General features: G+C 42.7%; 1 protein-coding gene across 1 annotated transcript in view; it reads left to right on the forward strand.

Moving 5' to 3' along the window:
- Positions 1-17,031: 17,031 nt before the first annotated feature.
- The window catches only part of LOC145400197 (uncharacterized), a 44,032-nt gene continuing 33,643 nt past the window's right edge, over positions 17,032-27,420 (forward strand). Inside the window, exons 1-2 of the mRNA XM_080272712.1 lie at positions 17,032-17,198; positions 26,292-26,955. Of these exons, the coding sequence (XP_080128838.1) occupies positions 17,032-17,198; positions 26,292-26,955 (831 nt within the window). The remainder of the gene's footprint in view (positions 17,199-26,291; positions 26,956-27,420) is intronic.

Raw genomic sequence — 27,420 nt, forward strand, 5'->3', positions numbered from 1 at the left:
TATTGTGCAAAATGCTCACGGCATAGCACGAGATTGAAGATACACACATGCACACAATGCCTGTTCATAAATTGTGATGCATAGGCTTCGGTATGGTGTTGGTGCGTCTAGGGGTTACCAGTATACAGTATAATAGCTAAGAGGGGTCACACAAACAATAACAATTTACCGGTAACGCTGTCATGGTCTGGTATCTTATTGCAACTAATGCCGAACAGATGTGTTCAAATTGGAGTGACTGACAGGAGTGTGAGTGGTAATAAAGAGATCAAGGATAACAATTGCAGTATATCTCACAGGAAGTCATACCCAGGCCACATCATCTGACATACTGCAGCTCGTATGCTTTAACTTGACGGTTTTAGTCCATTTACTAAATATTTCATGTATCTCACTAGTTGAATAAGATAATACTTCGACTCTACACCCCATCCATAGCTCTGCCTTATAACTAATGCCATACTGTAGTGTTAGTTTCTTGCATAGAGCATGGTCTTACAAAGTTTAACGCTAGTGTGGTATGGCGTGGCCTCAGACTGCTATTTCTCCACCTTGAATGCTAAAAATGTAACAAGATATTAACGCTAGAACACGACGCTGCTCATGACACGCAGCAGGCACATCCAGGTTCCCACGTGCACCGTTGGGTAAACAAGGACAGACGCACACAAGGCCATGAGTCTGATCGGGTCGGAAGTCGAAGTGAAGTTCTTCCAATTGCGAGCTGGTTATGCTGCCCATTACACTATCTGCTCCACCTTCGACCGTAATGTAGGATACTACAGGGTTCAGTACCTTTCAAACTACAGGGTCATCGTTCTGTAACCTGACAAAGACCCCTAACCTTTTTTACCGTAGTTGATGGACAAATGTAGTCAGATTGGAGGAGGGATTGACTAGTAACCAAGGCGACTAATCTCCACCTCATAAATTAGGCTTATGAAATTTCAGACAACCGCGATATGGTATTCAAGCTGAGAGAGTAGCCCAGTTCCGTGAGTGAAAACAAAACCACTAATCAAGGAAAAAATCCCCACCTCGCAACTAAGGCTTGTCGAATTTAATGCAACTTGTGTCTGTATCGGTTTCAGTTCATTATTAGGTTCAGTGCCGGACCAGACCTCGGAGGGAGACTAATAGCCAGAAATGATCCGTCTTCATGCTAGTGAAGTACGAATAGGGAATTCACGCAGTCACGTCTTAGTGGAAGCTGGGAGTGGTCCACCTCCTTCAGGTTGAACAAACCCCTCTACCATTTTTACTGTAACTTGACGTAAAATCGCCGTCTTCCCACCCTGATTACTAAGTTGTAACAAGAGATTAACACTGGAATACGATGCTAGTCACGAAGAAGTGCTATAGAAAGGAAATACTTAGCATTGTCTTTTGCTTCCGCTGAACTATGTGAAATAAGCCGCAAAAGAACGAAAATCTGGGCCAAGTTAATGTAGAAGCAGTGTAGTGTGGTTCAGTGGCTAAGCATGATCAGACACTGGATGGGCGTGAGGACAGATTACATGAGGTACATCTTGAGACATTTTCATTTTTTTTTTTCTATTCTCAGTCTTGAGTCGGTACTTACCTAACTTGGAGCACTTTGTCAGTGGAAATGCTGGAAATGTTAAGGGAGTCTGTAAGAAAGTGGAGTTCCTCTTGAAAAGTCTCCATCTTGAGAATAAAATGGTAAGGAGTGCTGCACGGGCTACATAACTTGCTCTGTGGTTGCCAGTGTGGGTCAGAAGGGGTCTTATAAAGGGAGTATTCGACGAACTCTGTGAAGTTGACCTGTACCGGCTCATTCCTACTTTTCTTCAGCCATTTGAGAGCTGGCACTAAGTACGTTCTGTGAAGAGTTCCCAGATTAGTGATGCTGTTGCTGCAATCCACTGAAATGTTTGGAGATAAGGTACAGTTGGGGACAAATATCGCTTCACTTCTTTACAGCAAAATAATAACGAGACACGAGACGGTGAACAACTGTCGGAACCTTGTAATCCAATCTTCGGAGCCCAGCAAACTTCTTAGAATACTGTGTAAGAGCGATTTACTTGTCCGCAGCTGTACACTGAATTATAGTTTATGCTGAGAATCTCTCTCTCTCTCTCTCTCTCTCTCTCTCTCTCTCTCTCTCTCTCTCTCTCTCTCTCTCTCGCACATAGAAGCAGGCAAACACACACTTCATGCTGTGTATTACAAATCAAAAATACTATAGCACTAGCCGTGTGTGTGTGTGTGTGTGTGTGTGTGTGTGTGTGTGTGTGTGTGTGTGTGTGTGTGTGTGTTTATTTTGGGCAGCCGAAACCACACATTCAAATTGCACCAAAATTGGCACAAAAATCGCAAAAATTCGCTGATGTGAAAAACTTGGTCCCATCACGACTGAAAAGCTTATTATATTTAATGAGCGATCACATTTTGACCCAAAAACGCCGCTCCCGGCGCCCGGCATAGGATCTCCATAGAATTTTTTGCCCATAGCTACAACTAAAATATACTATAGCAGTAGCCATGTGTCTGTGTGTGTATTTCGGACTTGCGTTCGGACAACTTGGGTTCCATTCCCGAAGCTGCAAATAACACGATCAATTGGTTAGCCGCAAAATATCCAATTGACGACGTTAGACTAGAACAGCACATAAACATGACTCGGGTTACCTGAAATGACCGCAACGCGCGCACAAAGTGCGAGGAAACGAGTGAGAAGCACGAGGAAACGAGACGAGAAAGCGAGCGCGTAGCGCGAGAGCCCTCCGCTGGACCGAGCACTTGTATAATTATTCTAGAACTGGAGGAGAAAGAATGCTACACACATATTCCCTGCATATTACGGAGACGAATATAAAGGAAGGAAAGATGTGGACTGGGAATCCAAATATCGTTTCAGGGTTAACAGTCTTTTAACTACGATGAATACCCACCGTTTTCTGGAAAAGGTAGGCAGCACCACTGTTTATTTGCCAATATATCAATAAAAACTACAGTGTTAAATAACAGTACCAAAGAAAGTTTACAACATAATCAATTGATTACAGATGTTGTCCTTCGTACAATTGTATAACGCTTATTACATCAGACGGCTTCAGAAGTAAATAAAAATAGGTATATATATATATATATATATATATATATATATATATATATATATATATATATATATATATACACGTGTGTGTGTGTATATATATATATATATATATATATATATATATATATATATATATATATATATATATATATATATATATATTTGTGTGTGTGTGTGTGTGTGTGTGTGTGTGTGTATGTTTATCCTATTTAGGAAGCATCATCCCCCTGGGGAGGGGGCAGAGAATAAATTCCCATTACCCATGCTTGTCGCAAGAGGAAACTAAAAGTGCTATCTCCAGGCGTTGTCTTCGTACTGCCCTCCTTTCTTGTCTTACGTCACTTATTGATGGTATGTGTTTCTTCTGTAATTTATTTTCTCTCAACTCCTATCAGGTTTAACATTCAGTTTCTTGGCAAGGATACTTTAAGGACATCCATTGACTTAAACCTTTCTTCCCTTCCTGGGCTAAGCCTTTCAGTCAGCTGACCAATCAAGCCACTTCATCGCCAAACCACTTTAACCCCAACTCACTTCATTGCAAAGTCATTTCATTGCAAAGCCACATCAGCATCAAAACCACATCAATGCCAAAACTACGTCAACACTAAAACCACGTCAACACCAAAACCACGTCAACACCAAAACCACTTCAATGGCAAAACCATTTCAATACCAAGACCACTTCAACGCCACGCCACTTCAGTACCAAGGCCATTTCAATGCCAAGGCCACTTCAGTGCGACCAGCCACTTTCCTCCCCTGCGCCACTTGACTTTGCACTTCCTTTGCACATTTACCTTCCGTATCTGTCACTGTACCAAGGTACTTAAACTCTCTTACCAATTCGTCTCCATTCACGAGAACATCACACCGAGAATCAGTGTCTCCCAACGACCATCACTTTACTCTTATTTGCATTTATTTCCAAGACACGATGCTCACGGACATGAACAAAACTTTGTAACAGATGCAGAATTCGTGTTCACTATCTTAAGCAGCACAGCATCATCTGCATGCATCATATTTGAACTTCTCCACCCATCACCATTCATTACTATGAGCATCCCTACGTTAAGCACTCAACACGACAGAGCATACACAATAAAAATGCAGTGAAACTATAGTGCAAACAAATACATCACAAACACAAATACAATATAAGTCAAATAAAAATACAGTACATTCACAAATAAAATACAAACACAGATACAGTTAATCCAAATAAAAATACAGTACAAACAAATACAACACACAAATACAGCACAAACACAAACACAACACAAACACAGATACAGAACAAACAATTACATCACAAATACAAGTGTAGCACAAACACAAATACAGTGTAAGCACAAATACAGTACAAATATAACCTAGATTCAAATACACTACATACACAAATACAGTACAAACAAGTACAGCACCTCATAAACACAAATACAACACAAAAACATACTACACAAGCACAAATACAGTACCAAGATAAATATAGTACGAATCTAATAAAAATAAACACAAAAAGGGGCAGGATCCTATAGCTACCTGGTTTCTTCGGGTCGCAAATAGATATGCCTGTACTGCCGAAGGAAATACAAAAAACTATAAAAATAAGAAACGTTTATTTTTTCTTTACACGACGTTTTTACAATTAAATTAAAATTACCATCACGCATACCATACTGTCCATCAAATTCTACATAGTCCTCATTGCATTAGCTTACTATAATATGACGAAGGGACATGCAAAAGGGTGCCTTGAGACTCAGCACTTTCAGTACTACGTTGCGGTAATCCTCTCCCGTTCGCCGAGAAGATTACCAAGAGATACGGATAGGGCAAGGTGAACACCTGCCCACAGTTCTGACTACGGCCCTAGTGGTCTTAACCTACGAGCTCTGCAGTATGGGGTTATCTCCGCGGCGAGCATGTGACTTTGGCCGCCACATTGAAACACCCACACTCGTCGCCTCCATCATGGTAATGCCCTGTTCTTAGGTTGCTGTTGTTTCCATAAGCTCTGCAGTGGACCATGGCACTATATTTTAGCTGCGCACTGGATCATGGCACTATATTTTCCGAATTCATTGGCTGATTTCAAAGGGCGTCGGGTGTAGTGCATAAACATCATCAGCGCTGCCCTGGACCCCTGGCGGCGGGCACACAAACTACGCGGCTTTACCCATGAGAAAACCCCTCCATGCGATAGAGCTCACACCACGATATATAGATATCGTGGCTCACACAGTGTCTTAACCACTGGGCTCAATAGTATGGAGAGGCCATCTCCGCCGCGAGTGTGTGGTTTTGGCCACCATATTGAAACACCAGCACTCGAATTCAAATTCAGATACTTTATTTCTACTAAGCAGTGGTTATTAATAAAGATATACTCGTCGCTTGTAATACAAAAACATGTATGGATTATGCTTTTTTTTTTTTTTTTCTGCCTAGTTCAACGAATTATATGGGGTACATTTAGCCCGTGAGTATAAAACAATGCCATAGGTTGCTGCAGTGCAGAATTCACTCTTTACGGCACTAAGGCAGAGAAAGGTAATGGCAGAAAGGGAAATGCTAGTGATGTTGAAGCTGTTTTACGTTGAAGTAATGGTGTTGAAATGGTGTGGGAAGTCCTCAGACTATCCCTGTCATGAAACTGAATGTCCAGATTGATAGCCTAAAGGCCGGAAGAAACATGGAAATATCTACAAGTGAGTGTGAACAGAAGAGAAGAGGACATGGAGAGAAAGACTGGAGATAAATGTGTAGTGCCACACATTTGATATTCATGTATGTGTTTAGTAGTACTGTAATTTTAAGTTAGATAGGGTGTAACCTGAATATTAGTTTATAAGTTCCTACCCTAAGTAGTAATTCATATATTAATTACTGTAGGGCTAACTCTATTTTTTATATGTATGTACCTCTGTATCTATGCAGTGGGTGATGTAATTGTAGATGTTGAGCTATGGGAATTCCCCGTCTCGTAGAGTAACGAATAACAGACAGATGCGCCAACTTTTCTTGTCGTTGTTGGGCGCCGAGTTTAAACGTTAAACAGAGTAATGATGAATATACAATTCTTTCCGTAACCTAGTTGTGAAATGCTTGCTAATGAAGCTGCTAGAACACAAGTATGTAAGATTAGCAGTCCAAAAGGGCCTAAATAATGTCATTTGTGAGGATTTAAAGTCCCGTTTATCTTGGCCGTCACTAGATGGCATGAGCTGCTCTCAGATTCAAATTGAGGTAGTGATAGAATCAGTATCTAATTTAAGTAAGGATAAATCCCAAATTTTCCCCAATTCAATCAAAAGTCCTGGCGTCATGAGTTCACTGCTAAATAAATTGTAAAGAGAATTGAAACCCCCTATATTTCAAAAACACCACCTCATTTGACTTGAGCAGTGGCGTCCTTAGTGCCCGACATACCCCACTTGCTGCCCAGACATCGTGTGTAACAGACGTTCGTTTAGGTGAGTCGTCCACATTTCTTCTTCCTCCCCCTCTTTTTCTTTGTTTAATCCTTACTTATTATGAACTATGAGAAGTAATATTGTTGAGAGTTTAACGTAGTGACTTGCTGCCCAGACATCGTGTGTAACAGACGTTCGTTTAGGTGAGTCGTCCACATTTCTTCTTCCTCCCCCTCTTTTTCTTTGTTTAATCCTTACTTATTATGAACTATGAGAAGTAATATTGTTGAGAGTTTAACGTAGTGACTTGCTGCCCAGACATCGTAAACAGACGTTCGTTTAGTCCCCAGACACCGGCGGCGACGACCGTGTGAGCACACCATTATTCCCAAGTATTGCCCATAGACTTTTACACTTACACTTACAGCACTCACGAGTTATTATTACAAACCGAAGGAATTTGATGTGTTATCAATGATTCTATCAAGTGAATTCTTTTTTTTGTAGATAAGGAATAGAAGTATAGAAGTGATATGTTCTGTAACGGAAAGGAAAATTCAAATTCATCAACTGTTCTCTTTCTTTAAAATTAGTTTATTAGAAAAATTATAATCAGGAGCGTGGAAGGGAACTTACTGATTGTGAACAATAATGTGATATTTAAGTTGTACCTCGAGGCTAAATAAGCCCGAGTGATTGAGGTGTTCTAAGTGATTGTATTTCTTTTTTTTTAATTATTCCTCGAGGCTAGACAGGCCCGAGAGATTATGTATTTCTAGTGATTATATAACATTGTCGATGGTGAAACGTGAAAAACAATACTGATTTGAGGTGAGAACCGAGAAAATTATATGAGGAGAATACCTTATATGGGTGAAAGATGAATACAAATAATCATTCTTATTGATTCGAGGCTATGCCAGCCCGAACAGACAAATCATATCCGTAAAAGTGTCCCTGTCTTGAGGCCAATGTTGAGCCCAAGAGTAACGGCCAAAAAAGAAAGTAGAGTACAACAACTCCATACCTCGCGTGTATCAAATTGTTTCGTCTGGTAATAATGTTAGAGGAATGATCACCCAAAAGCCTTAGTAACATTTATAATCTTCTCTCATACTAAAAAGGGTCATGTAATAGAAAAATGTTTTTGTGGAAATTAACAATTATTAAAGTAGAGTATATAGCATTTTCTTTTCTTTATTAGTATACCTGATCAAGGAATTTATGTCCTCAAGCCAAATTCACTCCCCTTCCAATTCAAGATTCCTTCGCTGAGGGAACGACAACCACCTGAGGTACCGACTAAATCTAAACTCGGCCAAAAACTACAAACGCTACCACAATTCATTCTTTTCATAAATATTTACCATCCACTATATTAAGTCGAGTACCACGTGTATATCCATGGGTGAGTTGATCAATACCCACAACAGGTAAGAAATACATTAAGGTATTACACTGGTGAATACCGGTGATACAATATAATCAGCATTACACTGGTGGCAATAGCGGTGGGATATTCATCGTTCCCAAATTAGTGGCGTTGGTGAGAAAATGAAGGGAAGTGAAAAGTAAAGAGACTATTTCAAAATTTAATTTCCTTTTTTTTGTAAGAATAGTACATTAGTCACCATGTCTCTGTATGGACAGTTGTTTGCTCAGACGCAGCCGGAAGCTGATCGTCCGTCACGAGTAGGGCGAGATCATGTAACTATTCAATTGGATGAGGCTGAGGAACAGTTCGGTGCTACTAACAGAACGCTGCTTTCACACTCGACCCCTTGTTCATACATTATGAGTTCACACCACTCTCTCACAAAACCGCGCGATATCCCAATTTTGGAATTGAATCAGCTACAAGGGATAGAAGCTACATCTCGCCTCGAAATGTTTTGTGAGGCGGTGGAACAGACTCACACTAGCAACGCAACTAGAATTCAGGTTGCCAAGAGTCGAATGGGTTCTGAATTGGCCACTTTTATTCATAACTATCAAAAGAAACATTTTGCACTGTCATGGCCCGAGCTTAAAAAATTCTTGAATGCGGAGTTTGCCATCGAGTTGAGTGTAGATCGAGCTTGGCAAGAGTTAGAGAACATGACCTATGACTGGGAGGAATCACCCCAGGCGTTTGTACATAGGTTCATGTGTAAGCATGCGGCTCTCGAAACAAAGTTCCCGAAAGAAAGGTTTCCTCGCGAGATAAACGGATCAAGAAGAAACTGTGGTATGGTCTTCCACTTGAGTCTAGGGAAAAATTGAAGCTTACCTTGATGACGGATATCCAATCCGTAAATTCATCGACAGGATCGAAAATGAAAGGCAGCTTCTCGAAGAGAGGTATACCACCAGAGTTAATGCAATGCCGGATAGAGACAATAAAAGTGAAAATCCCTCAGATACCAATGTAGTTGATAATCCACCAAGACCATCCCATGATAACTGCCAAGCCGAGTCAGACAAGGAAGTGACTGAATTGAGAGCTCAATTAAAGGATTTGAAAACAAATTTAGAACAACTCAATCAAAAACAATCTACTGAAACACCGAGGCGAAAATACTGTAGTCATTGTTTGAAGAGTTCACATACGTTGCAAGAATGTTGGGCCAAACCACCACCAGGCCACTGTTTTGATTGCCGTAGGTTGGGATGTCGTAGAGGCAGTAATGATTGCCCAGGGCGCATAAACCGCAGCGCAGCGATGCGGGGCAATAACAGATTTCACCCACCCAGTCCAAATGCGAGGCAGACTGCCACTCAAAGTAAGTTCCCCCATCAGGCTATTTGACTAACCGCCGGTATAACATCGCCCACAATAAGTGTCAACGTGAATGATAAAATAGTGGAAACTGTTGTTGACACAGGGAGTGGATATACCTTTAATTAAAGAGGCCACCGCGAAGCGGTTAGGAACAGAAATAAACACGAGGAGAAATCCACCGAGATTACAGGGAGTCACAGGAGCGCCACTCCGTATCCTGGGTATGGTCAAAGTAGATATTAGAGTGGGAGATGAGAAAGTTCATCAACAGTGGTGTCCAGTCGTTCCGAACGCCTACTTGACTACTGAAATGTTGTTGGGATGTGATGTCCTCGGACAATCTCCGTTGATCTGGAATGGTGCACAACGAGCGCTAATGTGGGGAGGAGCCCCGTACGTCGTGAACTACGTTCCGCGGCGAAAAGGAAAAGTTGAACGAGTCCAGGCCACACCTATCAGAGCCGTCAGGAACCCTCAACAGTTGAAACAAATTAATCTTGTAACAGTAGAAAGACTCACCCCATATCAAACCAAATTCATTGCCGTGCCAGTGAGTGAGGAGCCTAAAACCACTTTACTATTTTACCCACAAGCACGTTTCAGTCACAATAGTCACCTTTACTTATTACAGGTGAATTCAGAGGGCCTAGTCTATTTGCCCCTCAATAATAGAGCCAAACAAGACAAACTGTTTCGGATAGGTACCATTCTAGGCTCATATGAAATCATTGACGATCCTCCTGTAAGTCCAGTCAACTCAGTAACCAAAATCCAAAATGATCTGATCCCTACCAGTGATCGAACAGATGAAAGTGGAACTCGTGTTCAACGACTCCGAAAGCTAATTGACGAACAGACATGGCCACACTTAGATTCGACTCAACAAGAAGAATTAGCTAACGTAATTCTGCAACACGATCCTCTCTTCATTTTGGAAAAAGAAGAACTAGGAACCATCAGCGGTCCCTCCGTTCACATTAAAGTAGCAGATCCACAGCCCAGCCGTGGACCGATCTATCGATACCCTGAACAAGCTAAACAGGTGATCGCTGAAATGTTGCAAGACATGGAAGAGAGAGAAATTATTGAAAGATCAACAGCTGCCTGGTTATCTCCTATTGTATTAGTTAACAAGCCGGACGGCAGCAAGCGCATGTGTTTAGATTATCGTCACGTGAATCAACACCTAGCCACGGATATCTATCCACTGCCCAGACTGGAAGAGTTAGTCGAGCAGGCTGCAGGTCATAAATACTATGTGACTCTTGATATGCGTGAGGCGTATTTTCAAATCATGTTGGACGAGGAAAGTCGTGATTTAACCACATTCAGTGATGGAGTCACACTTTACAGATTTAGGCGCTTACCATTCGGACTAAAATGTTCCCCAGCCATATTTTCCCGACGAATGCAGGACATTCTTACTCCATTGTTGAAGCAAGGATGGGTAAAGAATTATTTAGATGATTTGATAATCTGGGCTGATGACTTCTCCATGTTGTTGAGTCGCTTACAGCAACTATTCACTTTACTCTCACAGAATGGGGCCAAGTTAAATTTAAGTAAATGTACCTTTGGGTTAAAAGAAGTGACCTTTCTTGGCCATAAAATCTCAGCAGCCGGGAGTACGCCGGACCCAAAAAACATAGAGGCTATCAACAAAATGAAAAGACCCACCAAAGTAAAAGAAGTCCGGAGATTCCTTGAATGTGCGGATTCTACCGTAAACACGTACCTTCGTTCGCAAAAATAGCAGCTCCCCTAACTAACTTAACCAGATCCAGAATAGCATTCGAATGGTCAGATGAGTGTCAATCTGCTTTTGATCAATTGAAGTCGAGCTTAGTGAATGCGCCAGTATTGGTAAGAGCCAACGTGACTCGACCATTCATTGTAACCACCGACGCGAGCAACACTCATATTGGTGGCGTATTGAGTCAGATCCAACCAGACAACTCCAACTTGCCAATTGGTTACTTTTCCAAAAAGCTCAATCCTTGCGAGAGAAAATATTCCGCAACAGACAAAGAAGCATTGGCAGTTGTTCTCACATGCCGTAACTATCACCATTACTTGTGGGGTTCTCATTTTACTATCTTGACAGATCATCAACCGCTTACTAGTATATTTAAGCGAAAAACCAAATCCCCACGTATGAACAGATGGATTCTCGAGATGCGTGAGTACGACTACAACGTGCAGTATGTCAAGGGTAAATATAATGTAGTCGCTGATCAACTATCTAGACCTGTCAGAGTGATATTCCACCAATCAGAAACCAACTGGCTTGGATTTAGTAGAGACGAGATGAGAGCTAAGCAACGAGAAGAACCCATGTGGGATGAGTTAGTTAAGTACTTGCGTAGTGAGAAGCTCCCTGCTAAAAGACTACCGAAAGCTATGTTGAGCCAGTTCGCATTGATTGATGAACTATTATATTTTGCCCGTGAAACCAGTGATGGTAGCATCCAATATTGTTTGGTGATTCCTAAGTCCATCAGTAGAGAAGCAATCAAACACGCACACGAAACCTCAGGACATCTAGGTCAGAAGAAAACTATTAAGAAAGCCGAAGAACTATTCTATTGGCCAAATCTAAAGGTAGATGTATGCGAGTATGTGAAACAATGTCCCACTTGTCAAAGATTCAAAGGTGAAACTGGGTTACAGCAACCTTGGAAAGGTTTCCCGCCTGTAAGTAAACCATTGGAACGTATCGGGATTGACTTGACTGATATGGTTGCTGGATCTCAGGGTTACCGCTATGTCCTTACTGTGATAGATCATTATAGTAGGTTCGTCAAATATTATGCCATCAGGGATAAACATACACAACACATCATACACTGTCTTGGGCAATACTTCACCGACTTTGGGACGCCACGAGGTATCGTGCTGGACAACGGCGGAGAGTTCACGAGTGGAGAGTTCAAGAAGTTCTGCCGGAGGAACCAGGTGGACTTGTTCTACGTTACCCCTTATCATCCCCAGGGAAACTCTACCACTGAAAGGATGCATCGGACAATGAAAAGCATCCTAGCGTCTCTCTGCAATGGACATCCCTTACGTTGGCCTCAGCTGCTTCAATCGTGTCAAACCGTTATAAATCAAGCGGTGCACTCGAGCACGGGACAACAACCTTATTATGCCTTCTTCTCACGCCATCCCCCTCGCCTCATTGGTACCTTATTGCCTTCTGTGGATGCAGAGGAGGACGACCTGGCGATAGCACACACTCTCATAAAGGATACGACCCAACGAATGACGAGGCGATACCGAGAGGTGGCCAATAGGCGGAGGAAAGCACAGAAGGTTGAAGTCAATAGCTTAGTGTGGGCGAAAAAAGAGACCATACAGCCGGGTACCTGTAGAAAACTGAATGCCAAATGGGACGGCCCGTACAAAGTGATTGAAGTACTGCTAGATGGAAGTGTTTATATCATTGAAAATGTATTTAGTGGAAAAAAATACAAAGGGCTGCTGAAAAGGTAAAACCATATTACGGTACCGAGGAATGGCTCTTAGAACCGCTGCAGCGGGAGCTCGCCCCGGAGCCCGAGGATGAGCGATTACCACCGCGAGTGAGGATTGCCCCTCGGAGACTCATAGAGGAGTGTTAGAAAAGTGGATAAGTGCATGTGACGAATGTTGTGAAACATAACTGCTTAAAGTTATGTTCCGGGTGGACTCATCCCCGAGGAGAGGGTGTAAAAAGGAAAAGAGTGAAGAGTTCCTGTTGGAACAGGGAAGTGCCTTACTTCGAGGGGAGCAGCTGATCCCCTCACCTTACAGTTAGCACGGTTTGTGAGGTAGTGGAGTCTTCAGGACAGAATGAGCGCTCACCTCTTGCGGGGGGAAAGCTGGAAACGAAAGGACTGAGTGAATGTGATTGTGAGTGGAGTGTAAGGACGCGCCTCCCGTGGTGATCTCACTCTCGAGAGACCCTGTCGAGCTCAGGTGAGTGACAAGCTATCTTCCAAAACCTGAGGCTGACTGGGGCATAAATTCCCTCATAACATCTCGAGTAAGGAGTGATCATACCTCCTAATGTAGTGAGTAAGCGACCTTCCGAGGTACGCATCAGGTGTTTAATGTGGACCGACAGGTGCCACCGATTGTGGGGAAAAGTATTCCAATTCAAAATGTTTATAGCAGTTATCAGAGTAACAACATTCCATCCATGCACATGTCATAGAAAATTGACTTGGGTAAAATTTGTTTTCCGAACGTGGGAGCCGTGTAGTGCCACACATTTGATATTCATGTATGTGTTTAGTAGTACTGTAATTTTAAGTTAGATAGGGTGTAACCTGAATATTAGTTTATAAGTTCCTACCCTAAGTAGTAATTCATATATTAATTACTGTAGGGCTAACTCTATTTTTTATATGTATGTACCTCTGTATCTATGCAGTGGGTGATGTAATTGTAGATGTTGAGCTATGGGAATTCCCCGTCTCGTAGAGTAACGAATAACAGACAGATGCGCCAACTTTTCTTGTCGTTGTTGGGCGCCGAGTTTAAACGTTAAACAGAGTAATGATGAATATACAATTCTTTCCGTAACCTAGTTGTGAAATGCTTGCTAATGAAGCTGCTAGAACACAAGTATGTAAGATTAGCAGTCCAAAAGGGCCTAAATAATGTCATTTGTGAGGATTTAAAGTCCCGTTTATCTTGGCCGTCACTAGATGGCATGAGCTGCTCTCAGATTCAAATTGAAGTAGTGATAGAATCAGTATCTAATTTAAGTAAGGATAAATCCCAAATTTTCCCCAATTCAATCAAAAGTCCTGGCGTCATGAGTACACTGCTAAATAAATTGTAAAGAGAATTGAAACCCCCTATATTTCAAAAACACCACCTCATTTGACTTGAGCAGTGGCGTCCTTAGTGCCCGACATACCCCACTTGCTGCCCAGACATCGTGTGTAACAGACGTTCGTTTAGGTGAGTCGTCCACATTTCTTCTTCCTCCCCCTCTTTTTCTTTGTTTAATCCTTACTTATTATGAACTATGAGAAGTAATATTGTTGAGAGTTTAACGTAGTGACTTGCTGCCCAGACATCGTGTGTAACAGACGTTCGTTTAGGTGAGTCGTCCACATTTCTTCTTCCTCCCCCTCTTTTTCTTTGTTTAATCCTTACTTATTATGAACTATGAGAAGTAATATTGTTGAGAGTTTAACGTAGTGACTTGCTGCCCAGACATCGTGTGTAACAGACGTTCGTTTAGTCCCCAGACACCGGCGGCGACGACCGTGTGAGCACACCATTATTCCCAAGTATTGCCCATAGACTTTTACACTTACACTTACAGCACTCACGAGTTATTATTACAAACCGAAGGAATTTGATGTGTTATCAATGATTCTATCAAGTGAATTCTTTTTTTTGTAGATAAGGAATAGAAGTATAGAAGTGATATGTTCTGTAACGGAAAGGAAAATTCAAATTCATCAACTGTTCTCTTTCTTTAAAATTAGTTTATTAGAAAAATTATAATCAGGAGCGTGGAAGGGAACTTACTGATTGTGAACAATAATGTGATATTTAAGTTGTACCTCGAGGCTAAATAAGCCCGAGTGATTGAGGTGTTCTAAGTGATTGTATTTCTTTTTTTAATTATTCCTCGAGGCTAGACAGGCCCGAGAGATTATGTATTTCTAGTGATTATATAACATTGTCGATGGTGAAACGTGAAAAACAATACTGATTTGAGGTGAGAACCGAGAAAATTATATGAGGAGAATACCTTATATGGGTGAAAGATGAATACAAATAATCATTCTTATTGATTCGAGGCTATGCCAGCCCGAACAGACAAATCATATCCGTAAAAGTGTCCCTGTCTTGAGGCCAATGTTGAGCCCAAGAGTAACGGCCAAAAAAGAAAGTAGAGTACAACAACTCCATACCTCGCGTGTATCAAATTGTTTCGTCTGGTAATAATGTTAGAGGAATGATCACCCAAAAGCCTTAGTAACATTTATAATCTTCTCTCATACTAAAAAGGGTCATGTAATAGAAAAATGTTTTTGTGGAAATTAACAATTATTAAAGTAGAGTATATAGCATTTTCTTTTCTTTATTAGTATACCTGATCAAGGAATTTATGTCCTCAAGCCAAATTCACTCCCCTTCCAATTCAAGATTCCTTCGCTGAGGGAACGACAACCACCTGAGGTACCGACTAAATCTAAACTCGGCCAAAAACTACAAACGCTACCACAATTCATTCTTTTCATAAATATTTACCATCCACTATATTAAGTCGAGTACCACGTGTATATCCATGGGTGAGTTGATCAATACCCACAACAGGTAAGAAATACATTAAGGTATTACACTGGTGAATACCGGTGATACAATATAATCAGCATTACAAATGGGCCCATTTTACTGGCGTCATTCGTGCTGGGATACTAGGGAAGAATCTTCCCGCCCCACCCCAGAGGGCAGTAATGTTACAGAATTAGCAGCAATATATATTTCTTGTGAAATGTAACGCCATCTCTCTGAAATACAGTGCGGCACGATGACCCCGACACCACTACCCCAGGAGGAGAGAGTGAGGGGGGTGACACCCACCCCACAAGGAGACAACGGAGGGGCTGAATTACCTGGGTAGATGTCCAGGCAACAACGGCACGTCTCCCTCGCGACCCGGCGACCCTCTTCCACGCAGCCAGACCACCCGGCAGTGTACGGAAAAAGTACACTACTCTCCAGCAGAGGAAATGCTCGCCAGAATCGGGGTGGGACTTGCAGTGGCAAGGCACACACTCGGCACACACTCGGACGCCGAGTCTTCTGGATCAGCTCCACACCTAACTGAGGACTCAGAAGGAGCCTCTAGGGTTGCTATTCCTCTGCCTACTGTAGACTGAAGGAGGGTACGCTCCGTCGGAGCTGTGGCGAAAACCGAGAGAGTACGTCCGACCTCTTCCTCCCGACGTTACAGAGACAAGACCTTCCCACACGGAAGGAGGGCACGCCCCCTCGGAGCTGTGGCGAAAGCCGAGAGAGTATGTCCGACCTCTTCCTCCTGACGTCCCCGGGACAGGTAACCACAACCCGACGAAGGGAGGGCAAGCTCTGTCGGAGCTGTGGCGAAACCCGAGAGTGTACGTCCGACCTCTTCCTCCCGACGTCTCCAGGGCAGGAGGCCCTATCCCTACAACAGGAGTGTCCCCACACCCCTGATCCACGTAAGAGCACAGGCAGTGCCCGACGGGGCTGCCTGACGAAAGGAGTCACCTCTGGCTCGCCCCACCATCCTGGTGTTAGAGCAAGGTGCTGCTCTTTCCAGCTCTCTGCTTGGAAGGCTGGAGTCTCTCCCCTTACAGGCTCCCCACCTGAGTCCAGACCAAACGAGGCGCCCCCGTGGCCCGGAATCCAGTCCCTGCAACCCGGGACACACCAGACACTGACTGGCTCCACCTGGACCAGAGGACGCAAACCTACCCTGTCGGCCTCCTCTTGCAGCAGAGACCGCAGTCCCCAGAGCCAGCGGGCCTTCCCAGGTGCTCGTCGAGACCGAAGGGCCTTCCCCGACGCAAGCGGCTGCAGTTCTCCCCTGACGGCCGCCCCGGACCTGGGTACGGGCCACCCTACCTCAGCGGCACCCTCCTCCCGGCCGACCCTCGGGCCAGGCCTCCACCAGGCCCTGTCCCGAACTCCAAAGAAGACCAAGGGCCAACGACGTACCGCCTGACTGGCCCTCTTCGGGCCCAGTCCTTAGAGCCCTGTCTTCTGCAGGGCCGATGCGGCGAGAAAGCCGCCCCATTACTCCCGGGCTAGTGGCAACTCCATGGGCCCCACTGTTCTGCACAGCTCCCCGGACGGCCCGCCTCCCACGCCTGGCCGCCACCTGGAGCTCCCTGCATAGGCCCTCTCCCTCGTGGGCCGTGGTCTCCTCTCCTTCAGAACTGTGAGTGACAGGTCTCGTATTAGACACCTCCCCAGTGTTGTGAACTCCCCTTCCCCTTTTCAGTGAACTACCAGTGAACCGTTCTGTGTTCCTCTCCCCTATCCCTATACGCGGCACCCCTCCCCCCCATCTTGCTGACGAGTCGAGCCCCTGTGAATTACGTGTGGAGTGTATAACCCCAGCCCCGGGTTGAGATCCCTCCCCCTTCGGACAGGACCGTATCACTCACGTAACACAGCAATATCTCAGTACTGGATCCTCCCCCTCTCCTCCATGTCCCCGGCCCCGCCCCGCCCCGCAGAGAGAAACCCTTCCTATCCTCAGTAAGCCCCTGGCCCCCCCCCCACTTCCCCCCAGTGTGACCTACGGTATATTCTCGACCTGTGTGACGCGTATATAGAGGCTAAGTTAACTAGGGACTGCTGTACATGTCACTCGGAGATGATGTATTAGCTAGGACCCGTCTATTCACCCGAGCATCTAGGCTTAAGAGCTGTCCCTGTGGGTATACTGGGTTGTGATGTATGTAAACCTCTCTGTATTGATGTATTATCTATATTGGCGAAATACTGCCTGTGATACTGTGAGGAAATAACCCAGATGTGAGACAAAGATGCTGAACTAGGTGGACAGAGATTCAGACCAGTATCAGTGTAAGGCATTGTGTAATTTCGACTCTGGTCATAGAATATTGAGTGTTTCTCTATTAATATATTGGTGAATTCGTTCACTCGTGGTGTTTGTGTTTCCCTTCCTTGCTAGTGCTGACCCGTTGCACCGTGACTGGACCCGAGAAGTCGGGACACAGAACACGCTGCATAACACTTCGATGAATTCCTGTGCCCATTTTTGTATCCGTAAGCTACACAGTGGACCATGGCACTGTTTTTTCCGGAATCATCAGCTGCTTTCAAAAACCCACCGAGCAGCTCAGTACAAAAACGCGGGCATCAGCCGTGGTGTAACATGGCTGCTGCTACACCAGCGCTACCCTGGCGGCGGCTACATAAGTTACCCGGTAACAATGAGAAAACCTCTTCATACTGTAGAGCTCAGTCGTTTAACCCGTAAGTAATCAATCCTCAGATTTTCATATTAGAAAATAAGCACGGGTAATTTCTCTATAGGTTAAAATATGCCTGTCAATACATATATTTGGACTTTAGGCGAAACACGCCAACTTTTCTCGCCGAATGCTGATTTTTAAAATTAAACAATATTTTAACACGATTTTATAAACAGGTGCGTATGAACCTATAAGCACTCTGTACCTTTAACAACATATGGTAAATATTTTCCAATTAAAAGTGCCGATTCGGTATTTCGTAGCGATGGGATTCTTTGAGTGTTTTGTGGTTGTTTCAATGTGTCGATAACAGTCAAAAGTGGTGAAGAGCATTAAAAAACCGGTGTTTAGCGTTATGGCCACCTTGTGGTGCACAAAGCTACAGACGCTATCGTAGACCGCCATTTTTTGAACAAAATTACCCTTATCCCTGCCTATTTATCCAAACCTGCCCAAGCTTTTGTAACAACCCGAAACTATCTATCCTAACCTAATTAACGTATTTTATGCTAACCTAACCTAACTCTGTTACATGCAAACATATTTTCCTTGTTTTTGATGCTCTTCACTCTTGATAAAGCACTTGAGTTCTCCTTTAAAAAAATAATTGAATAATAGTCATTTCATTGTAAAGCCTCCAACGCCAAAACCACTTCAATGCCAACATTGCCACGGACATCAAATGTAGGTAATAATTTTTGGGGTGTTATAATTTCTGCCAAAAACACTAAGACGACATTTGATTTTTTTTTTCCTCGGTATTTTTGACAATTATAAAGCACTTATGGCATTTTCATCGCAAATTATTTTTATTTTACTCTTGAAGGTTAGGTTAGGGTATCTTCAAGAGTAAAATAAAAATAATTTGCGATAATAATGCCATAGAAAAATGTCTTAGAATTTCTAAAATATGGCCCCCCCCCAAAAAAAAAAAAGAATCAAAATCTTGTAATTGTGGTTTGGGGTGAAACTATCATCATCATTGCCAGATGCCATGTATCCCAAACAGGGTGGCCAAGGGCTTAGAGTTAATTGTTTTACAGGGAGGGGCACTAATCCTCCACCAACCCCACTTGACATGTAGGGATGCCAACAGCATCTGGTGTTCCCAGGCGGTCACCCATCCAAGTACCAACCAGACCCAACGTTGCTTACATTTTCTTTTTCCTAAGAGGTGGTCGTATGTCTCCTTAAGGATTACCATTAGTTTTACTTGCAACCATGGCAAATGATAGTCGGCCATATCAAGCTTTCAGACTGAGTCGGCCCCATTATGAATATAGCACATTGTGTTGTTAGTACTAACCTAATATGACAACTTAGCCTAAACTGATGACCTAACCTAACCTAAACTGACGATCTAACCTAATCTAAACTGATGGTCTAACCTAGCTTAACCTGATGACCTAAACTGACGATCTAACCTAACCTAAATTGATGACCTAACCTAGCCTGAACTGACACTCTAACCTAACCTGACAACCTAAGCGGATCTCACAACCTAACTAACTAACCAATACGATTTGAGGACGTTTGGGTTTTGAGTCAGTCAACTTATTGCCCTCTGCAAGATGCCAGTGCCAGTGTCAATAAACTTAACTTGGTGCTCGTACTTATAATAGCACAAATACTTATTTCACAGAATTTTAGTATCATACGTGAAATATACCTTTTTGTTAATGGGAGCTCTTCTGCAGTTTGTTTAAAGCTTATACCGTACTGTTCTTTCAGTTAGTGATAATAAAATTCTTGGGGAAATGGGAAGGCAGGGACTCCTCCCTGATGTGATGATTGCCTCCCACAGTCCCCTTAAATATGTTCTGGACTGGTAGAACTTGTTGGGTGAGTGACTTAGTCAGGAGGATCTTTGCCATTGCGTCCTGTTTGGGTGCTATTACCTGGTGCTTTAGGTGATGTATTATGTTGGAGTCTGGAGGAGGCATCCTTCTTTGTGGAGACGCCTTCTCGAGAAATTGTAATGGATTTAAGTAGTTCGCTTAACTATTTTTAACGTATTTTAATATTTACCATGGTTTTTAAGGTTGTTTCATTTCTTTAAGTGTGATAATAGTTTCGTGCATGGAGTTTGATCTGTTGGGTCTGTATATTTATTTAATTACACTGAGGTACAACAACCATAATCTTTACTGTTTTACTGTGAGGATTAGGTGTAGCAGTCAGTCAGTCACTCTGACAAATATAGTTGCAGAGATACAGGACTCCTCTATGCCCATCAGTATTAAAGCTTGCAGAATTGAGAAAGGCTTTGAACATCAGAAAAAATCCAGGGTTAAAAAGTGGTGAATCATGGTCAATAAGATATTTGATATTAAGGAAACTAAAAAAATTGGAAATCAGCTTACATTGGAGGTGAGATAGGAAGTGTTGGTATTGTCAGGGAAGAGAAATTTTATAAACAGCCAGGTTAGCCTAAGTTGGCTAGGCTCGGCAGTGAATATAAAGTACAGTTTCTTGGTTAAAAAAATAATAAATAAATAATAATAAGAAGAATACAGGTATAGAAACTGTTAGCTAGATTTTGCCCAAAGCCTAACCCACCTTAATCTAATGCAACCAGAACTAGCCTGACTAGTACCATAGCCAAATTGCTGTAATCAGATAGGAGAACCTTTCACTCCTGACCTGTATATCTTGCAGCTGTTAGACATGGCATTTGTCCTCATTAATCTTGGTATTCTGTGGCCCTAACTATACCATACTTCAATTCTAACTGTAACATCTCTGAAAGGGGTGTTGATGAAAATACAGATAATGCAGATTTAACATAATAGTGCAGATGTAACAGGGGTTTCTGGCTGGCTAAACGTCCCCCAGATACCCCTGTCTAAATCACTAAATTATGGCAAACATTTTGGAGAGCCGCGGAGGGCCAAATACCTGCCCAGGACCCCAACCAAATGGGCAGATTCGCATGTCAATGTGGAATGTTAGAGGTGTGAATGAGGAGAGTAAGAGGGTGAAAATGATGAAAGTGTTCAAGTGTGTGAGATATGCTATGATGGCATTGTGTGAAACTAAGATGAAAGGGTGTGAAGTGGAGGAGTGTGAGGGTGTAAAATGTCTAAGGTCAGGCATGAATAGGCAAGGAAGAGTTGCTTTGTTGATGAATGAAGTGTGGCAGAGTGGAATGAGAGATTACAAATGTGTCAGCTCGAGATGAACAGTATGTATATCAAGTTCGAGAACGTGAAAGTAGATGTGACTATAGTGTATGCACCATGTGATGATGGCAGTGAGACAGAGAAAGACAGGTTTTGGGATGAGCTGGATGTAGTAGTAGGAGAAATGCCCAAGAGTTATAAAGTGATTGTTGTGGGTGATATGAATGGTAGAGTAGGTACTGGCCCTGTGAATGATATAATGGATAATAATGGAGTACCAGGATAGAATGATAATGGGAAGCAACTGAAGGATATGTGTCTGGAAAGAAGGTTCTGCCTTTGTAATTCTTATTTTAAACACAAAGATGCACATAAATATATTTGGTATAGAGGGAATGGAGATCATGTTGATAGGAGCCTGATTGATTACAAGCTTGTAGAGAAATTGATGTTGGGTAGTGTTGCTGATACCAGGGCAGTGAGAGGAAGATGGGGAGGTTTGTCAGATCATATGATTGTGGTATGCAAGATCAAGCTGAGAGGAGTGAAGTGGACCAAGGGAGAGAGACTAGAAGTCAAGAATTGAGGATCAAAGAAATGGCAGATGAATACAGGGCCAGATTAGGGGAGAAGTTACAATCAGTGAATTTGAAAGAAGAGGATCTGGACAGCTTGTGGAATGTATATAGGGATTGCTTAGCTAGGAATGCTAAAGCAGTGTGTGGTGTGGCAAGACCAACAACAAAGAAGAAAGGTACAGTATGGTGGGATGAAGGGGTTAAGAGAGCAGTGGAGGAAAAGAGGAAGTGGCTAGAGTGGATACAGCACAAGAGTTCAGCTGAAATAAGAAATGAATGTATTGAGATCAGGTAGCATGGAAAGAAACTAATGAAGAGGAAAAATGAGGAGGTATGGTAAATGATGATCTAGGAAGAAAAATGAATGCAAATTACTCTGAAAATAGGAAGTTATTCTGGAAAGAGGTGAGAAAATGTAGAAGTGATGGTGGAAAGAAATGTGAAAATTTGAAGGATGTACCATAACTGGTAGATTATTAGCTAACCCATGGGGATGAAGTAAGGGCCAGATAAAAAGAAATTTTGAAAGTCTGACGAATGGGAATATAGAGAGAAAAGCGACTGTTAATATGATTAGTTTTGGGGGTGTACAGAGAAGAAATGCCTTGCCAGGAAACATAGCACTCGCAGAGGTGAAGAACTTTGTGAAGCAGTTGAAAAATGGGAAGGCAGCTGGGGTTGATAAAGTGTATGCAGAGATGATTAAGTGTAGTGGAGAGAGTGGAATGAAGTGCTTGTTGGAGATATGTAAGAAGGCATGGATGAGTGAAACTGTGCCAGTAGAGTGGAAAAAGGCAGTGATTGTACCCCATTACAAAAATAAAGGTGAGCAAAGTGAGTGCAAGAATTGTCATGGGGTAAGTCTATTGAGTGTGAAAGGGAAGGTATGTGAAAGAATTAGCTATTATAGAGAAAGTAAGAGAGATATCAGAAGTCCTTGTGAGTGACAAACAGGGTGGCTTTAGGAGTGGCAGAGGATGGGTGGATCAAATATTTGCAGTTAGACAGATAGTGGAGAAGGTGTGTGAGGACTATAAGGTGTTTATGGCATTTATGGATCTGGAGAAAGCATCTGACAAAGTAGACAGAGAAGGATTGTAGAAGGTTTTGTGCATGTACAGTGTAGATGGTCAGCTGCTTGGTGCCGTCAAGAGTTTTTATGATGGTAGTGAGGCATGTGTAAAGGTAATGGGCTTCTAAGTGATTTGTTCATGATCAATGTGGCCGTGTGACAAGGTTGTGTGATGTCTCCATGGTTGTTCATTACATATGTGGATGGGGTGATGAGAGAAGTAAAAACACGAGAAATGGAGAGAGGGATGCCATTGGTAATGAATGGTGACAGGTGGAATGTCTCAATTTTGTTGTATGCTGATGGTGCAGTGCTACTTGTAAATACCGGACAAGAGCTGAGTAGACTAGTGCAGAGTTTTGCTGATGTCTGTGTGCATCGTGCCTTGAGAGTAAAAATAGAAAAGAGTAAAGTAATGGTTATTGAGAGAGAAGGTAACTCCTAGTTTGATGTTACAGTGAAAGGAGAGACACTGGAATCGGTGAGAGAGTTCTAATACCTGGGTACAGTGATAGAAAAGAGAGGAAAATGTGCAAGAGAAGTGGAAAGTACAGTGACACAAGCAAGGAAAGTGCCTGGTGCTATGAAGGCTGTACAGACAGAGGCTTGAGTGTTGCAGCTGCACCTGTATGGAGGAGTGTTAGTGCCAGCTTTAATGTATGGATGTGAGATTGTGATGTGGCATGCAAATGAAAAGTCAAGAGGAAGAGCTGTGGAGATGGGACTGCATAGGATTGTATGTGGAGTACAGAGAGTGGATAGGATACAGAATAATGTGATTCGTGAAAGATGAGGAGTGAGGAAGTCTGTGGACACCAGAATCGAAGAGAGTGCACTGAGATGGTATGATCATGTGAGAGAATGGATGACAATAGAGTGGTGAAAAAGGTATACAGTATCTGAGCGAATTTGAAGGAGGGAGGAGGCGAGGTAGGCCAAGAAGAAGGTGGAGGGATATGGTGGATGAGTGTGTAAGTAATTGAGGCTAAGGGACTGACAAGACCGAGCTGGCTGGATGAACTTTGTGCAGAGAAGCTCATAACCAGGGATTTGGCATCACTTTTTTAGCGTGACAGCGTTTGAATTGACGCAGTCAGATACTGCTAGGTATATTTGAAGCTACAGAATGTGGTGAAATTTTTTTGGCCTGTCTGATGGAGCCAGGATTCTGTGGGCATGGATGATGAGTGAATGGAAGCATGGCCCTTTGAACTGGGCAAAATTAGGCTGTCTGGATGTTGCTACTCCTCACCCTGCCCTAGGGTGGGAAAGGAGATCCGGATGATGATGATGATGAACCTTATATAATTTGTTAGAAAATGTCACTTCTTAACCCTGGTGTCTTTCAGCCCTTACCTGGGGATCCTTTACCCCTAACCATGGTAACATTGAAATGGATATGAATGTGAATCACAGAAACCATACCTGACATGACAACAACATCCTTTGATCTTAACTTTGGTATCCTTTGGCTCTGACCTGGGCATTCTTTGACCTTAACCCTGGAATCCATCAGTTATTGACTGACCATTCTTTAGTTCTCACATGACCATCTTAAATGAGTTTTGTCATAGTTTTGCTCAAGTTTCCTAGTTATTCACATTGTATTGATCCCTTGGTTATCAAGCACTTGGTTATATCGGTTTTAGTTACCGTAGCTATTACTGCAAGGTGAAAACTGCACTCCAGCAGTTTTTGTGCACCTGAGTTGGTTTCTGCTACAGATAATAGTGGAGTCTGTGGTTTCAGATGGCTTTATGGGATTCAAAGTTGAGACCCTACTTGAGTTAATCTCAGGTGGTGAAGACCACTAACTCTCCACCACTAGTTTCGGAACCCCTTACCTCAAACCCATTTCAGGTCTTTCTGTGGTATGTTCATTCATTCATTGCCAGACGCCATGTATCCCAAACGGGGTGGCCAAGGGCTTAGAGTTAATTGTTTTACAGGGAGGGGCACTAATCCTCCACCAACCCCACTTGGCACGTAGGGATGCCAACAGCATCTGGTGTTCCCAGGCGGTCACCCATCCAAGTACTAACCAGACCCAACGTTGCTGTGCCCCCACCTTCAGTTTCCATTAACTGACCATGCCTATGTGTCTTTCTGATACTTTAATGGATCTATATTGTCGTACAGAGGAAAATTGGGCTCGCACTTGGGATACCCGGGACCAATTTGGATAAATCCCATAGGTTCTGTGTCTTCGTTATCACACGATTCTGTTATCAAGCACCATGTTCGGTGCCAGTTATGTATGATAACCAGGGGATCACTGTACTTTTAAAATATTGAAATCTTTTAACCAAGTTTGGGTAAAATTTGACTTGGTTTCCCCATTTATTTTTGTAATTTCATATATTTTGTTCATTTTGTTCAGTTGCCTTTTAATAGTGTAGCTGCCACATTTTCCTTGATCTCCAAAGTCCTTCTCACTTTTGCAGGGGCTCTGTGTTGATGGGCAAGGGGAAAGCTGTATCTGAAAAATTAATGCATTTCTCAAGGAAGTTGTCACTGGTTAATAGAACTGTGAATTCTGTCAATTTTTTTTTTTTTTTTTTTTTTTTTTTTTTTTTTTTAGTGACTACTTATCAAGAAACCAGCAAATTCTCATACCTAATGGGAGAACTGGGTCATTTTAAAGGAAGAGGATTTTGCAGTCACCCCATATAGGCCTATTCATGCATCCTCAGTCACATGCCAGAGATGCTGCTACAGCACCAGTAGGATTGAGTTTTAACAAATACCGTACCTTCATAGACATACTGTATGCTGAGTTTGTGTACTTTACTGTACTTACCTTAATGCTAAGACCAGACCTGATTAATGTAATTAGATCTGCTGGAATATTTAAAGATGTCATATGTATTACTAAGCAAAGGGAAATGTGACTGAAGAATGATAACTGGTATTAACAACAGAGAAATGATGTCTTCAAAATAGTGTTTGAAGAAGAGCTAACATAATATATTAGTTTACAAAATACCATAGTTGTCTGTGAACTGTCAGTTATTTAATTTTGTACTGTAGCTAGCTGATCTACCCCCAAGATTGATACAGTAGTGTACGTAGTGAAGTTTGCACTTAATTTCCATTTTGACATGACGCATTGAAGGGGAAGCATGGGGTGTCTGTTGTCATCTGTATTGGTTTTGCAGTAATTCTTAATGTAGGCTGCTGTAGGATACCCCCATTACATGACTACCTTCCCACATAAAGTACTGTAATTTGCAAAACATTTCGGATCTTTTTCAGTAACCAAGTCAAGCGCAAAATGCAGGGGCCAGCTGGCAGTGGAAAGGGTTGGCTGAGGCCTCCACCAGAACAGCATTCTATCAACTCAGCAGTTGATAGAGTTCAGGATCATCATAGCCACCATCAGCAGTTTGAAGGAAGAGATTCTCTTGCTCCTGTGAGATTCCAGGCATCTCAGACAGCTTCAGGAGTTCCAAATGTCCCAAACAATCCATCTTATGTTTTCAGTCAGCACCTCTTACCTGCAGAGCCTTCTGTGTTGAGCTGTCCTCAGTCCCATCCAGATCCCACAATACAGAACATTAGGATGATGCCACCATTCTCCAGGCCTCCATCCTCAGCTTTTCCAGGCCCCAGGAACATGAAAGCTGCTGACACCTCCCAGCAGCCCCACCCTATGAGACACCAAAATGATAGTCATGGTCCTCCCTGGGATGTGCATGACCATGGCATAAAGTATAAACCTCAGTGCCAGCGTGAGATGCCTAACCCATCAGTGATGATGCCACACCTCCCCATCTCTGTTGAACCTCAGGCATGCCAGGACCTGTCGAAGCAGCCACAAGAAGGCACTGATGAGAAATGGTTGAGAGAATTTGAAGAAAGGATTTTGAAGCGACAGTCTTTGCAGGACACTTTTGTTTCAGAGAAGACAGCAATGAAGGTGTGTTTTATAACAGTATTGCATATAAAACCAGTGTGGTGTACTTTTATCTTCAATTTTCTGGCTGTACTTTTATATACTGAGTTTTCTGCCTGTACTTTTGTATACTGAATTTTGGTTTGTTTATATCATAATCTGTCAATGATAGCTGCATGTTGAGTAGTTCTGTGCTGTATATCTGTCTATTGGTAAACACCTTGATCTCATAAGGGGTGACCACAAACAAACTGCCTTCATGTCACTCTGTCCTCTGCCACTTGATGGCTCCCCCTCCCTCCCTTCTCCAACTCACACACCCAATGCTTGATATATCTCTCCACTCCATCCTTCCATCTCATCATAGATCTTCCCTTCGTCTTCTCCCACTCCACCTAATTCACATAGCCTACACTCTTCTAGTCAGTTTCTCATTTTCTATTGATTCCACATGGCCAAACCATCTCGGAGTGTTTCTTTTAACACTTT

This window comes from Coenobita brevimanus, chromosome 51 (genome assembly GCF_032717465.1).
Source record: "Coenobita brevimanus isolate Jiangsu-jjx chromosome 51, ASM3271746v2, whole genome shotgun sequence".
Classification (NCBI taxonomy): Eukaryota; Metazoa; Arthropoda; class Malacostraca; order Decapoda; family Coenobitidae; genus Coenobita; species Coenobita brevimanus.